The sequence below is a fragment of the Paramacrobiotus metropolitanus genome, unplaced genomic scaffold (assembly GCF_019649055.1).
Source record: "Paramacrobiotus metropolitanus isolate TYO unplaced genomic scaffold, Prichtersi_v1.0 Parri_scaffold0000206, whole genome shotgun sequence".
In the NCBI taxonomy this organism is placed as follows: Eukaryota; Metazoa; Tardigrada; class Eutardigrada; order Parachela; family Macrobiotidae; genus Paramacrobiotus; species Paramacrobiotus metropolitanus.
The window spans coordinates 1,927-18,386 of NW_026570426.1; the positions used below are offsets into that span (position 1 = coordinate 1,927).

The 16,460-nt window shown below is 47.5% G+C and overlaps 2 protein-coding genes across 2 annotated transcripts; both read left to right on the plus strand.

The window, feature by feature from the left end:
- Positions 1-12,574: 12,574 nt before the first annotated feature.
- On the plus strand, positions 12,575-14,382 carry LOC129600972 (uncharacterized). Its single transcript, XM_055499662.1, has one exon. The coding sequence runs from the start codon at positions 13,306-13,308 to the stop codon at positions 14,380-14,382; it is 1,077 nt and encodes a 358-aa protein (XP_055355637.1). The 5' UTR covers positions 12,575-13,305.
- Positions 14,383-14,386: 4 nt separating this feature from the next.
- Positions 14,387-15,806, plus strand: LOC129600969 (uncharacterized). The gene is made up of 2 exons (XM_055499660.1): positions 14,387-15,559; positions 15,642-15,806. Exon 1 carries the CDS (start codon positions 14,391-14,393, stop codon positions 15,489-15,491), a length of 1,101 nt encoding a protein of 366 aa, XP_055355635.1. The 5' UTR covers positions 14,387-14,390; the 3' UTR covers positions 15,492-15,559; positions 15,642-15,806.
- Positions 15,807-16,460: the final 654 nt, after the last annotated feature.

Below are 16,460 nucleotides of genomic sequence, written 5' to 3' on the forward strand. Positions count from 1 at the left end.
AACGGATCGAAGCTTATACACATGAAGTCAAATTGGGAATAAAAGGTCATGGCAATGCTTGACACTGGCGCGGAGACGTCTTTGATTTGTCAACAGTTCTGCAGAAAGGAATGGCCTCCAGACTGTCAGACTACCACCGAAAAGAAGGTGATGATCAAGGGATCAGTGGAACGTCAGGCTTTGAAGCACTACTACTGCAGCTCAGTGACCTTAAGAAGAAAACCAGTCAACACTCGTTCTACGTCAGACCAGCGTCAGACGACGTCCAAGTCCTACTGGGATTCGACTTCCTCGCAAAGAAATTCGTCCTGATAGACGGACACGACGAGGAAGAAAAGAAACTGAAGCTGAAGACGATGAGCCAAATCATCCGCAAAAGTTAATGCAGGAAAGGTCACCGAACTTCAACCAAGAAATAATTCGGGGCAACGGCTATCCCAGTACCAGAGGCACAGGGATCGAAGGAAAATAAGCAAAATGAGAATGGTGAAAATCTAATCCCAGTACCAGAGGCACAGGGATTAGAAAATGCTGGAAAAAGCAAAGGTCACCGAAGTCTAAAGGAAATCAAAGGTCACCAACGATGAAACAAATCAAGATAATGCAAGCAGAAGCACTGATTGCAAAGAAACAGTCGCTAGTGCCAGGAATGGAGTGGTCAAGAGCTACTCCCAGTACCAGAGGCACTGGGCACGAGAATGGTTGGGCCCAGGACAGAGCCAGGACTGATGAACAGCGACGAAAGAGCACTATTCTCGGAAATACGAGATCAAGCCATAAAGCAACTGGATGCAAGGAAAACGGAGCATGGTGCTCAACACACTTTCGAACCACGTGACAAAGCAAGAGGGCGGATGAAAGGTCGAGACACGCGCCTGCGCAAAGAGGTAGCAGAGAGTAGCCGTCTTACTTCGAACCACGCTCTGCAGATGAAGAAATCGAAGTCATCGAAATATCATCAGATAACAGCGTAATCGAAATCGAAAAAGATGACGAATGGACAGATACCGATTCCGGAGAAGCGGATAAGCGAGTTATCGTCCGTCTGAACCGAGACAACGGATGCCGGAAGGAACAATCGCGTCATTTCCCGCAAACCAAGAGAATGGACTGCGGAAGAGAGCAACCTCTTGCCATCACGATTGGCACGACAGCGATGACCTTTCGATAGCGCGACCTCAAGAAAGATGTGCAAAATGCATGCAAGAAATGACACAAGATGACCTTTCGGAATGGCCGAAATGCAATGCAGCAATTGCGTCATAAAGACAAGAAGAAATAGAGATCGTCGATTATGAGAACACTTCCCATGCCGGAACTGTCAAAAGCAACTTACCTTTGGCAATGTTATCGAGAATGGTTATCGGTAGTTAAGAACTACATCATCTCAGAAGTGGCTCCATCATTGGCAGCAAGAAGCGGACAACTTCATTCCCGAAAAGGCGGATAAAAGCGACCCGTGGTATACAAACCCGATTACAAAGCTCGACGAAGCGACGAGCAATGGAAGAGAACAAATAGGAGCAAGCGAGTTGACTTATTTTGGGAATTCAGAGTTAATTATCTATGGAAAGGTCAAGGACGAGCAATCATTTTCCCAATTGGACTCGGCACAGTAGTGTACGAATTATTTGACCTTTAAGGCCTGCCTCAAAAGGAAGCTACGAGAATGGAATAAACAATGGGGCAAAATCCTCGAAGAAGTACCGATATTCAGGAGAAATTCAGAATTAAAGGTCACGCGAAAAGACGCGAACTTGGATTATTTGGCTATCCGAGAAAAAGAAGGTGACCTTTGCACCAGATCCAGATGGGTGGAGTATCCGAAGAGGCGGAGATACTTGGTGCATGTATGAGACGGTACCGAACAATGACTGGACTACAGAAGAACTGATGGCAAATTGCGTCTTTATCGGCGATAAGAGACCGAAAGGTCATGGCACAAGCGCTGAAAAAAAACGCACGAAGAAAAGAACAAAGATAACGGCACAAGCGCCGAAGAAACCAAAGAAAAGAACAAGAGGTCAGCACAAGTGCTGCTCAAGAAAACAGCACAGGCGCCGAAGAAGAGGAACCAACGCACGGCGTATGAGTTGGCTCAGATGATCAAGGAACTGAACCAGGCGTTTGGGATAAGGAAAACGGAATCAGTAACAGAGGCAAAAGGCTCAAATGTCGCCGCAGAGAAAGCAGCGTCGTTAGTGGCTTCACTACAAAGGTCACTCGGTAACGGTGAGGAAGGCCACCAACCGAGAAGAACGAAAGGTCACTAAACGCGATGCTGGAAGAGGAGCCAGAAAGGTCAGTTCGAAAGTTGACGAAAGGTCACCTGAAACTGGCGAGGAAGGACCGCCAGTTGGAAAGCAAAAGGTCACAGAATACCGCTCAAGCAGATGATAGCTCGGAAGACGATGAAAGGGATAGGTCACGAGCAAGGATTCGTGCAACACGAACAAATCCGAGGATAGCAGCACGAAACGGACGAAAGTCAAGAAACGGACAAACCTCTGCCCGAAAACGAAAAGTGAAAAACTTAGCGCTTCAAGGATGAAAGCGATGACCTTTCAACAGAAAGTGAAGACGAAGGCGTCGATGAGCGACCAATCGAGAAAGAAGCAAAGGTCAAGAGCTTGAAGCTAACCACAGCAGCGAATCCGACTCGGAATTCTCGAGCACGAGCGATAACTCGACCACTTCTGAAGATTCTGGAGTGAGTGACCTTTCAGATCAAGAAGATCTGCTGGACCTCGACGAAGACGATGAAAAGAACGAACAACAAGAGAAAGAGATCATTGTTCGAAGAATTAAAGTGCAGAAAGCAAGAATCCCAGAAGGAGCGATCAAGGTTTACAGCGACCAACGAGTTAAGCTGAGACCAAACCTTGGCACACGCGTAAAGGTCAAGATGGGCGTTCATGTGCCACGGAATCAGAAGCTGATGTATACAGCAATTCCTCAAAAGGATAATGAAGTCCAACCGAGAACGGGAGTCACGGACCATAACGGCACTCGATTCGAAATTATTATCGAAAACCGAAGCAAAAGCCGAAAGACCGTAAGGAAGGGCCAATTTCTCGGTTACGTAGAACATTACGAACACCTAGAGAATGTAAAGGTCAACTCGGCTACCGTCGTGAAAAACATACTTGAAGATCCTGAAGTGGACGCAAAGACGAAAGAAGAATTGAATGACATCATTGAAAGATTAAAGTTGGGACCAGACCTAACTGAAGAACAGAAAAATGACGTGCGAAATGCATTTTGGGAGTTTTGGAAAGTTCTCCCCACGTCAAAGAAACCGTACGGCGATGTCAAAGGGGTAACGCACACTATTGACACAGCCGATGCCAAACCGGTTAAATGCAATCCAGCAAGAACAAGTTGGAAAGGTCGTGAATTCATCACAAAGCACATCGAAGAGATGCTACAGCAAGATGTCATTGAACCATCCGATGCGGAATGGAGTTTTCCGGTCGTACTCGCCGCAAAGAAGAATGGCGACGGAACTATGGGAACAAGATTCTGCGTCAATTACATTTTGCTGAACAAGCTGACGAAAAAGAACAACTATCCACTGCCGAACCCAGATGAACTGCTTGACGCATGCGCGGGAAATAAATATTACGGCAAGATGGACTTGCAAAGTGGCTTCTGGCAGATCCCAATGGATCCAGCCTCGAAAGATAAGACGACTTTCGTCACGCAGGACGGAATGTTCCGTTTCAAAAGAATGCCTTTTGGAGTCTGCAATGGACCTGCGACCTTTCAACTCTGTATGGATAAAGTCTTGTCGAACGCAAAGAGAATGGGATGCGTTTTCGGCTACATTGATGACGTGATCTTCGCAGGGAAGACCTGGGAGATCTTCATGCAGAACTTAAGGAATGTCCTTCAAAGTCTGGTTGACGCAGGCTTCACAATTAAGCCGACGAAATGCGAATTTGGCATGCGCGAAATGGGATTCTTGGGGCATATCCTAAGCGAGAATGGTATCAAAATGGATCCCGAAAAAAGTCATGGCAGTTAACGGCCAAAAGAAACCGACAACTGAACGGCAGTTGAGGTCATTCCTCGGATTAGCGAACTATTACCGAAAGTTCATCCTTGGATACGCGCAAAAGACGGCGCATCTCTACGAATTGCTAAGACACGATAAGAACATCAAAAAGAGATTGGTCGGCAGTCCATGATCAAGAATTCAATGACCTTAAAGAAGCACTGTGCAAGGATCCAGTATTGAAGAAGTTCGATCCGACAAAGCCAACAGTGATCGAGTGTGACGCATCAAAGGAAGGGCTAGGTGCGATCTTGTCCCAAGATGGACATCCCATTGCATACGCAAGCCGCGTTTTGCATGGAGCGGAAAAGAATTACGGAGTAACAGAATGGGAATGCCTGGCGGTAGTTTTCGCCGTCAGAAAGTTCAAGTCGTACATCGACTACTCCGAATTCACAGTGAGAACGGATCACAAAGCTTTGACGAACCTCTTAAGATCGGAGTCGAACAAATCATGTATGAATCCAAGATTGACAAGATGGGCATTGGCACTTCAAGGTCACCGATTCAAGATCGAATACAAGCCGGGCAAATACTGCGACAACGCAGATGCCCTTTCAAGAGCGCCAATTGAAGGTCCTACTTGCAACGAAGAAGAGTATGATGAAATCCCAAACTTCGAAGATTACAAGAACGAACTCAACAGAGAAGAACCTCCGATTGAAGTTTGGCAACTTTTCGTACAATTAGCCGAAGAAAGGGAAGAACGGCTGAAAGCCGACATGAGAAGGTTGTGTCGGAAGAAAAAGAAAGCGGAGACATGCGCTCGAGCATAAATGAAGCAGAGCGTAGTCGTCGTCTTACTTTCGAACCCCGCTCTGCTACCAAGATAAAGGTCAACAGAGTGAGAAAAGAAGCTTCCGAACGAAAGATGGAAAGGTCACGAAATACGGTCAGAAAATGGTAGACCAGAATGACCTTCGCGAAGCAGAAATTCTCTCGAATACATTCGGAAGAGTGTCCCATCAGATTGCTGAGATTCTCAAAGAAAATCGAGAAAGGTCACAAGCCTCTTCCGAGATGCAAGGTCATCAAAGATTGGAACGAACTCAGCACGGCAGTAGTCCGCATCGTCAACCTCCAAGGAGACGAAGAAGAAGAAGATGATACGAATTTGCAGTTGCGGAATAAGCAGCTAAAAGATCCGCACTTGGCAATGATCATCGATGAATTGGAGCACCTGCAAGACGCAGACAAAAGGTCAAAGTTTGAGACGCATTACCAGTTATGGAACGGCATACTGTATCGCGTCAAAGACCAGAAAGGAAGACTGGAAAGGACATATGTGGTACCGCTGCAAATGAGAAGGGCTATCATCCATGCACTGCATGATGAAAAAGCAGCAGGTCACCTCGGCTTTGAAAAGACGCTGACAGCGATCCGGCTCAGATATTACTGGGACCGTATGAGTACGGATGTCAAGAATTACATCCTCGCATGCCAAGGATGCCAGTTTATAAAGACGCCGAGAAAGTGTCCACCGGGAAAGCTCCAAGAGATCAAAGTCGGTCATCCATTCTTCAGAGTCTACGCGGATCTGAAAGGACCTACTTCCAACAAATTATATCGCATATATTAGAAACATGCTGCAAAGGAATTCGCAAAATCTTTGTGAAGCACGTAATTCTGGTGCACGGGCGCCACATATTCTCCATACGGATCGCGGAAGGCATTTCACCGCAGAAGTGAAAAGTCACAACGTGTTCAAAATCAAACAACACCATCACCTGAAGGTCAAGGACAGGTTGAAAGACAGATGCAGACCATCAGTGATGGATTGTCGCAATACCTGAAAGCGGGAAATGAAAGGAAGTTCAACAAGTATCTTCCCTACGTCATATCGGCAATGAACCGTGCAGTACATGCAACGACGGGGTACTCAGCGTACTACATGCTTCACGGGAGAGAAATGACCATGCCAGAAGACGTAGTGACGAAGACGAACGTTCCTGACGACTACGGTGCACCAGACAGATGGGTCGAAACCATGAAAAGGAACTTGACCTTTTCAGAAGAAGTGGCGAAGTGCAACATCAAAGATGCTTACGAAAAAGCACGCGGAAATCTACAACAAGAAGTCAGAGCCGCAATTCAAAGTCGGAGACCGAGTCTTAATTAGACTCCCGAAAGATACAAAGCAAGGAAAGAAGGAAAACCAATCCGACTTCAAGAATAAATATGACAAAGTGTGGAAGATTCTCAGTTTTCCGAGACCGAACGAAGTCGAGGTCATCGAGCAAGATGCGGTGAAAGAACCGGACCTACGAGTCGTTTCGGTGGATCGTCTGAAACCGTGGCATCCACCGTTACCGGTTCAGAAAGGTCAAGCTGAAAGGGCAGCTTGGGAGATAATTGAGAAAGGTCAAGATGAAGCAGAGCGTAGTCGTCAGCATACTTCCGAACCACGCTCTGTACCTGATTTGGCAGAAGAGCCAGAAGAGGCAGAAGAGCCAGAAGAGGCAGAAGAGCCAAAAGAGGCAGAAGAGCCAAAAGAGGCGGAAGAGCCAGTTAAGAAAAAGAGAGGACGACAGAAGAAAGAGATTAAAGACTTTGAGACGCCAGTCACGATGAAGCTTAATCAAGAAGCGGGGAACTTGACCACGATTGAGCAAAATGAAAGGTCACACCGAAATGAGGATAAAGAAAGCACAGAGCATGGATCTCAAGTGGCGCCTACTTTCGAACCACGCTCCGCTACTAACATTAGAGACGACCTTTCAAGAGCGAAAATGGTTGGGCCTGCTCGCAGAGTAGCAGAGCGTAAACCTCAAGACACTTTCGAACCATATTCTGCTACCAGCGCCAAAGATGACCTCTCAAGAGCGGAACAAATAAAAGCCGTCAAAGAAAAAGCCGACCAACTTGGCCAACGGATCGCGAACGAAATTGAGAAGCGAAAGGTCAAGAAAACGAAGAAAACTCCGAAGCCGACTCCAGAACAGATTCTGAGAGGAGAAGTCCAAGACGAAGACGAAGCCGACAAAGCATTACTTGATCGGATAACTAAAGGACGAAAACGAATAAACCCGAAAATCAGGCTTATAGGAGTTTATGATATTAAGACTGGAAGTTGGGACGGCGTAAAGGTCATCAGAAATAAACCTGCTAATCGGAGTCATTTTCGTTGTCGTAGTAGGTTTGTTTAACGATAAGCTGAAAAATGGAAGGTCAAGGCGGCAGAAGTTATTGGAATCCGGAACGCCGTCATCGATGAGCGGAACGATTCAGGACCCGGACTTATATGACGATTCAATGAATACGGAAGGAACGTACGAAGGGGGATACGACCCGTCTACTACGTATCAACAATCCGACGTGGGAATGAGTTCGAACACGTGGGGACTTACGGCACGCAGGTCGGGCCCCAAGGGCAAATGATGCCAAATCAGATGATGCCAAACCAGATGATGCCAAACCAGATGATGCCAAATCAGATGATGCCGAATCAAGGAATGATGGGACAGAACTTCCCATTCCAGCAATTCCCACAGATGTATGGCCAAAATATGCCCATGATGAATCAAGGTCAACCGATGCAAGGTCAGTTCGGATATGGCGGAATGGCCCCATTTCCGAACCAGATGCAAGGATTCCCTAATCAGATGCAGGGATTTAACCCTCAGCAAGGCCAAAGGCCAATTTCGGACACCAAAACCGTCAAAAGGTCATCGTTTCCCGGGAGATAGACAGAACACACCGCGAAGGGGCGGTCAGCCGTTTACTCCGAGGGCGTCGACGAGTGGCCAGGGAACGAGAATGGAGATCCCATCACTTACACCAGTCCGAATCCACTCGCCAAGATCGACTGGAAGTATCCCGTGGGCAGTGTTAAATGCACCCAGATTCAACGACCCGATCACAGAAACGGATCCGCAGTACAACATTGTAATGGATCCAAAGGTCACCCTCACAGAGGAAGAAAAGAAGGCTGTGGCGGAGTTTAATGAAAAATGCCGCGAGTTCGTCCAGCTGCATAACGATATCAACGATAATCAAGATCAGTACAGGACAGCTCGAAGAACTCACAAGATAACCAGGGGAACCCACCTCCACATGAAACTGGATAAACATGAGGCGGAAGAGTTGAGAAAAGAAAGAGGTGTTGAAATCAGAACACTGAAGAACAGTAATCCAGTGTTGCGCAACAGGGAATGGCCAAGCGCAGTAAAGACGATACTGATCTTCATGAACCTTATTCCCCGGAACCAAAAGAAGAAGAACAGGAGAGGAGTCAAAACTCCGGCCGAGGAAAGCCCCACTAAGGAAGAGCATACGGCCAAGCGAACGAGGAATGACCCGTTTCAGCCTCCGAGTGACCCGTTGGTAACTCGAGAGAGAGAACTGTTGAGAGAAAGGGATAAACTCGACAGAGAAATCATGGAATTGAGGTCTCGTACGGCATCGGCAGTACAATCAGGATCATCGCGTACCAGCCCGGCGAGAGAAACTAAACCGAAACTGAAATATGAAAAAGGTCAACTCCCGGTGGAGGAAGGTCACACCGGTCAGACAGAAAAACCTAAAGGTCATTCTGGCGCGAGCACGCGAAGGGGCGCAGCTCGAGAAACGAAATGTAGATCGCACACCAGAGTTTTCCGGCTTAAAGATAAAACGGAAGGAGTAGTCAGTGTATTTCTGGTCCATAGAGACACTGATCAACCAATTCCATCAATGGGGGAAGGAGCTGACCAAGCCGCATACCAGCTGATGTGCAGAGAAGCCAGCGATGCCGCAGAAGCAGCGATTGGTGAACTCATAAGTCAGAACGGAATAACCCGACCATGATAGGGAGAATCCTTAGAGTTTGCTGCGAGATATCGCGTTCAAAGAAAAGCAAACATCATGGTTACGATTGATGCGAAGGGCAAGATGGAGAGACAACTTTATAACCCGCAAGGCGAAAAGATTGATATGCTCTCGCATGGAGCATATCCGGCGTCAGGTGCGAAGGGGCACGAGGCGGAAGAAGCAGGAGAATGGGAAGAAGATGTAGAAGATGAAGAAAACCCGCCATACAGAGAGACGGTGTGCAGATGTCTAAAGGTCAACTATCACATGGCGGACGGAGATGAGGGATACGTCCACGGTTTTGTCATTGACCCGACGACCTATATGCCGATCCCGACAGCAGGAACGAATGCGACTCCTCAAGAAATTGAATGGCAAACACAGAAGTCGTATAGTGACCTTAATAAGATTCTCAATCTCCTGCCAGAGGACCAGCGGAATGACACTGCCGCGAATATACAGGCAGTGATGAGTATCCTCAGGCACAGGGCTGAAGAGGACCGAGCCTATTTGGTAATCTTTTGGAAAGATGACGAAGGAAAGTGGAAATCACTCTTCGACTCCAAGGGCAAAGGGCTCTATTTTCCGGAAAACTTCCAATTTAATCCGACGGCGGAAGAGCACATTAAATATTACTCTGGTGAACCGCCGGCCCAAGCCGAAGCCATGGAGACTCAAGAAGAAATCGATAGGGGATCACCGTGTCGACGCATCGACTATAAATTCATGAATCAAGAAGGAAGAGAAGGGATCCTCAGAATCGAAGTGGTCGATCCTCAGACGGGACAAATGGTGTCAAACGCAGGCTTCACTCCAGAAGAGGAAGAAGAGGAAACATCAAAACTCATGCAAGAGGTGGAGCAAGTACTGCAGGTCCTGCCGCAAGAGGAAGAGCGAGAAGAATTTGAAGCCATAACAGAAGTATTGGTTAACGTCATGATGCCAAGAGCACGCCAGGATGGGGCATACATGCGCTTGACCCTTTCCACGGAGAAGTGTACAAGCAACTTTACACTTCGAGAGGCGAGACGCTGACTAGATTGTCGGGGGCGAAAAAGGTCAAGAAACCGGCTGAGAAGGGTCAGCCTGAGCAAATTAAAGCTGAAGAGAAAGGTCATCAAGAGAAGAAAGAAACGAAGGGTCAAAGGACTAAGGACAGATCGCGAGAACGAGAGGTCAAGAAAGAAGAACAGTTGACTCCCGTAAGAAGCGCCGAACGGGTCAAGGCGATAATTACAGGAGAAGTCTCACCGCATTCATGCGCTGACCCTAAATGCGAAAGATGCCGGAAGGAGGCAAAAGAAAAGAAGGAGGAAAAGGAAAAGAAAGCGGAAAAGGAGAAGAAAATGAAGCCACCAAAAAGTACGGCACGAGAAGGCAGCGCCGGAAATACGTTTGTCAAACAGCCTAAATTACTGGGGGTTATGACAAAGAAAAGAGAGAAACCGGAGTCGGACTCTGAACCAGAACAGCTGTCTATCGATGCTAAAGCAAGTTCATCGCAAGCTGAAACCGAAGACGAGACGGACAAAGGTCAATCACGCAAGGTGATGGAGGAAGCGATGACGATGCAGCCGGTCTATGCGTCGACGATGAAAGAACGCAAGGACAAGGCTGATAAAGAGAAGAAGAAAAGGGATACTTCGGTGGAGTCGGCGAAATCCGAAATTAGCATTGCATCATCAAAGTCATCGTCGAAACAGACAAAGAAAGGTCAGAAGGACACAAGAAAGTCTGACCCCAGTTTAGCAGACTATATGGATGCTCAGAAGAAACCAAAGGTGACTGCAAAGAACAGCCTCATCGGAAGGGTCGATGCAGCTGACATCCTGAACTGGAAACCTGTCGAAGGGGACAGCGAACTGGACTATACAGACGATGAATATGACGATCGCTTCTTTGTCTGCGAAATGAATGACGAAATAACGATTGAAGAAATTGACGAAATCCTCATCGGAGCGACAGCAGATTGGGGGAAAGCGACAAGATCAGTTACGTCAAAGTTCAGGAAGGACGTGAAAAATTATTGCGCCGAGACCAATAAGAGACTGCCAGAGAGCAAGTATAACGCCGTCCTGGAATACGCAAGGAGCACGGGAAAAGTTCTCCAGAAACACCCGAAATACGGCAACAAAGCGAAGCTGTATATTACAGGAAACAATAACGAAAGGAAGTTGGCGACCGCGAACGCGGATATCCGAGAACGGATCGAACGCGCCATCATCGGAATGTGCAGCCCGATGGGTACGACGAAACACCGTATGGCCCAGTTTATCAATGGAGTCTGGAGCAAAGAGAAGGGAAATGCTTCAGATATTGAAAGGTCACTCGGAAGACCATTGAAACAGATGGTCGAGGAAAAGAAGCTCCACACAACGAATCCCCATAAAGGCGTGACAATCAGATACAGCTCCATAAACGCTGTACCAGAAGAATTGAGAGAGTACAAGACAGAAGAAACAAGTGAAGATACCACCAAGATAGTGGACCCGAGACTCGATGCGGAAAGGCCCATTTTGAGTCAGATCAAGCTAGATAGCGGTCAACCAGCAACCTCATCGAAGAAAGCAAAAGAAGGACAAGAAGAAGAAGCGATGGTCGTCGAAGAAAAGGTCATTGAGGAAAAAGAGACAGAAACGGTAGAGAAGGGTATACCGACACTGCATGCACCAAAATCAGCTGAGGAGGCGATCGCCCTCGTGGGACCTCCGAAACCAATGTCAGTCCCGGAAGCACTAGCGGCAGTAAGAAGCCAAAGGGCAAGCGGTGGATCCAGCTCGGTAACAGATGTTCAGAAGATCCATCGAGCAACAACAACACTGACACCGCTGAGAGTTGCGCACGAAAAGGCGACGCAAGGCAAAGAAGACGCGAAAGGTCAAGCCGCTCAGGACACAACGAAAGGTCACCAAACTTCAGCTTCAGGGGAGTAAGGTCACCCGAGCTCGAGTCAAGGCAATCCGGCTCCGTCATCAGTACCGCAACCACCGAAAGAGGTGCCACAACCTTCACCAAAAGTAGAAAAAGAACAACCTTTCGAATTATTGGAAGAGGATATCGTCGACGGCAAACCAAGTTATATGATTGGTGATGACCTTTCTGAAACCAACGTCCCGTGGATGATGATTTGCGCTGCGATTGGTGCAGTTCCGTCAAGAGAAATGGATAAGACGGAAATCGCTAAAGCAGTTAGCGACGCCGGAATCACCAGGACACAAGTCAATAAAATCATGAAAAGGGCATACAAGGAAGGGAAAATCGGTGTGAAATACACAAATACGAATATGCCGATTCATTACATCCCTCCGGTTGAAGATCAACGAAAGCAGAGGCCGAAGCCAGGTCCCCAAGCGTGGAAAGATGCCCTGACCAAAGATGCTCTGCAGAATATCGGTGGAACCAATGGGGTTACGCAAGAAGATGTGTCCAATTATATGGCGGTCCAATACGACTCTGGTCAGGAAAACATGAACGGAGATCGATTCAAAATCCAGAACGCACTGGATAGCCTGGTCAAAGACGGAACTCTCAGAACATGGAAGAGGAATGGAATCGACCGTTATGACTGGATCGCAAAGGCATAAAGAAAGAATAAGTGTGGGAGGAAGGTCCACCACACAAGATGAAGAAACAGAATCAGAAAAGACAGAAAGGAGCAGACCGTAGTTCTCAGATTACTTTCGAACCACACTCTGCAAGAAGAGTTGAATTAGCGAATGGGCTAAAGTACTTAGCGAATGGGCTAAGATGAGAAAGGTCACATAGACAGTTGAAAAGGGTTTAGTCAAAGAAGGATGGCAAAGGTCATCGTGAAAGAGCAGCGAAAAGTCTCAGCTCAGCACTGAATAGCCTAGTTATCATAGGCGTAAACTAGGCGTTGAGAAGGGTTAACGTAAAGGCCATAGCATTATATTGTTTGAGATTGCAGGTTGAAAAGGTCAAAATGGCTGAACGGAGCCAACCTAACCAGAATGCGGCGAAAAAGGGCCAAAGACCAGCAATAAAGAAGGTGACCGGAGATCCTCTGACGAATTACAATGAGGACTGCCCAGATTGCAAGCGGAATAACATCCTGTCGAACGAACGATTCCCATGCTGGCTTTGTGTGGTCGCAGTACCAAACCAAGCAGTGGTAGTACCAGAAGAGGCGAGAAGGGGTAACCTCGATGTGTTCCGACATTTGGTTACGGGAGACACATGGAAGAAACTGTCACCGGAAGATCGGATGATTCTGGAAGATAAATACCGAATGTGGGTCGGGCGCAGACCGGGATGGGATATCACCCTGGAACCGCCGAGAACGCCGGAAGCAGACGCTTTCAGAAAGAAGTTTGAAGAAGATACAATGAGAATGGTACAAGAAAAGCGCGAAGCAGAGAGAAAGCGCTTAGAAGAGAAGGAGAAAGCTGCGGCAGAGAAGGGTTTAGCCGAAGCAGCTAAAAGGTCACGCACCTATCCCAATGGCAATACTGAAGAAACAAGACGAGGGAGAAGCAGCGGTGATCAGACAGTCACTGATACAGCAAATTGACACCATCCTGCAAGATCCACTCGCCGTGTCGAAAGAAGAATACAAGATATTCTTGGACGAAAAGGTCAGCCTAACGAAAGGAAATAGGCCGTCTCAGGTCATCAAGATTGCGATTGAGGAACGAATCGACAGGATGCGAAACTTCCGAAAACGAGAGAAAGATGTCGTCGAGGCCCTCCGAAACTTCAAGAAAGAGGAGTTTAGACGCCCAAAATCACCTCAGAGAGATAATCGATCTCGCGGCTATGAAAGGTCATCAGACCGCTCCCGAGAAAGGTCGTGGGAAAAGAGTCGCGATGACAGATACAGCGGATATGCAAGAGATACGCGTACGTCGGAACAAAAGAGAAGAGACGAAGAACGTATCCGACGAGAAAGAGAGCAGCGGGAGAAGCGCCGCAGAGAAGAAGCAGAAGAAAAGCGATTGACGGAAGAATACAGGAAGATCAATGAGACCTGTAACAGGCAGCAGGAGAAGGAACGGGCTGCTACGGATGTGCAAAACCGTGAAAGGGATTCACAGAGTCGAGAAGGACGAAGTGAAGCCTCGAGCAAATCTTCGAAGAGCCCGTACGATCCGCAGTGGGTACAAGACAATTTGAACATGGAGGATTACGAGTTCGGAGACAAAGCATACAACAGTAGCAAAAGGTCATCCAGCTCGGAAAGTCACCGCACACCCAAGAGCCCACGCAGATTGAGGTCAATGGTCCATTCCGTTTGTTCAACGTTTAAACCAGTCGAAAAACAACCGGAAAAGCAAGCGGACGAGGTCATGGAATGCAGCCCGTCATCCTCGAATGTCATTGAAGTTCACGGAGACGAGGATATGCGACCGTCAAGACGAAACATCATTTTCGATCTTGAGCATCAGCTTACAAGCGCGGAGATGGCGAGTAATGCACCGCCAGAATCAGATTCAGAGAAGGGCGACCAGAAAGGTCAAGCAAAGGTCACCGCTCCGAGGAGACATTCCTCCAAACCATCGAGCTGGTATATGAAATGAATGATATCATGGAGCAGACGAACGAGATTTGCCGTTCGGTGGGCATCGCGCCGGATAATAAAGAAGAATTCGACAAAGTTTATTGGCTTCTCATGAACTTGCGCCAGGTCATCAACGACTCGGGATACGCGAAGGAATACGAGTATGGCCAATGGGAAGACCTCATCATTACGCAAGAATCGGCGAATCTTCATTATTTCCCAACGAGAGAATGTGGCCTTGTCAGTTTGATCGACCTGAGTCTCTTGGAAACACCATTGGACACTCCCGATCCAACAGGAATGACGCAGTTCCAATACAGAGACATCAAGGAAAGACGACTCCACGTAGCACAATTTGTGCTGCGACATGTGAACCCGGCGTTGAGACTCCTCGCAGGAAGGGCTGCGTTAGGATTGTTGGTCAAACCAGATTCTCCGCCCGATCATCGCGCCACGATTCAGAAGATTTTTGCAGCAAGGCTCGGCCATTACGAATCGCATCACCAGCTGCGAAAGAGCGCCCAAAGAGGTATAGAGATACCGCCAGCACTGACCGCGCAAGTTATAAAGCTGGGAATGCCTGTTAAGAACTTTAACTCCTCGGAAACGGCCAGGAGGCAGCTGAAAGACGTCCAGAGAGCAATGAATTTCGATGAAAGTCTGAGACGTCAGGCGAAGATGCACGCACACCGATGTGCAGAGCGAATCAGGATTACGATGGGAACAAGATTCATCCAGCCATCCGACTTCGTCTATGATTTCATCCAAGAAATCAGCGTAAATAGAGGCAGCTACCGTCCAGAGCTCGCGAGACAGCCGCAGGAAAATGAAATGAAACGAAGAGGACGAAGAAACCAACAGCTGCATTTGGACTATGTCGAATTGTGCAAGAGGTCACGGGATAATCCATACGATGAAGGATTAAAAGCGCGAATGGTTGACGCTCGAGATCATCTGATCCGTATTCAGCGCAGACGTGACCGAAATCGGCACAGTGGTGCTAGCAGCCGGAGCGAAGGAGACGAGCTGCAAGAGAGGGGAATGGAACCTCGAGATCGAACGTCTGATCAGAATGAAAAACAAAGACGTTTCGATCGGAACCGCGACGATGGTTCAAATGATCAGTGATGACCTTTAGGGCATCGCTGATGTGCTAGTTACGGCCATCAGTCGGCAGCACGAGAATGGTAACGAAGGTACAGTATTAGGGCGAAGGAGACATAACGTATTGAATTGTCATACCGTTTGTGTATTGTTGTTTGCAGAACTTTGTTGCAGGGGATCAATGTGATCTTTAATATGGGGAGTTACGGAGGTCATCCGGCCCTCGAAGCAGGAAGAGTAACGGCGTTAACCGGCCTTCCTCATTACATTTAAACGTCACTTCTAGAGTGTAGTTGCGGCCTACCTAGTCGGCACACTCTTAAGGAATGTCAGAAGCCGCAAGGGTGAAAAAGAGAAAGAGTTCAAGAAAATAGGGGTAAAAACTTTCAGATGTTGAGGTTACGGCGACAACCGGCCTCAGAAGAGAGGAGTTACGGCGTTAACCGGCCCTCGAACCTGGTAAGGAAAAGAAGAAAGGTGCGCGTCAATTGGCACTAAAAGAAAGGAAAGGATGTGCGACAGAAGAAAATGGTTGAAAAAGATGGATGACCTTTACAAGGGAGGCAAGCAGAATTGCTTGAAAGCCAAAAATCGGCTAAGTTCCTCCATGACCTTTAATATGGAACTTACGAAGGGAAAATGGATGACCTTTTGGGATCGTCACTGCCCAATTGAATCGCACATCAGAAAAAGAAAGGATGACCTTTGAGAACTTCACTGCTCAAGAGAGTCATCGAGAAAAAAGAGAATGACCTTACCAGGGAGGAAGCATTAAGCTTGTCTTTCAAGACGTCCCTCCATGTCCAAGAGGAAGAATCTCATTTGACAGAAGTCGTACTTTGATACGCAATTATTCCAAAGATGAAGAAGCAGTATTCAGAAGTCGTACTTGATACGCACCTATTCCTAAAGCGGATCTCTCATTGTGATGAAAAAGATTGCTCAATAGAGCGGAATGGACCAAAGTGGATTACGGTTGACAGGACCCAGTGA

Bases quoted from the DNA above. Each gene is read 5' to 3' on its own strand.
- LOC129600972 (XM_055499662.1), top strand. From the start codon at position 13,306: ATGGCAATACTGAAGAAACAAGACGAGGGAGAAGCAGCGGTGATCAGA.
- LOC129600969 (XM_055499660.1), top strand. From the start codon at position 14,391: ATGGAGCAGACGAACGAGATTTGCCGTTCGGTGGGCATCGCGCCGGAT.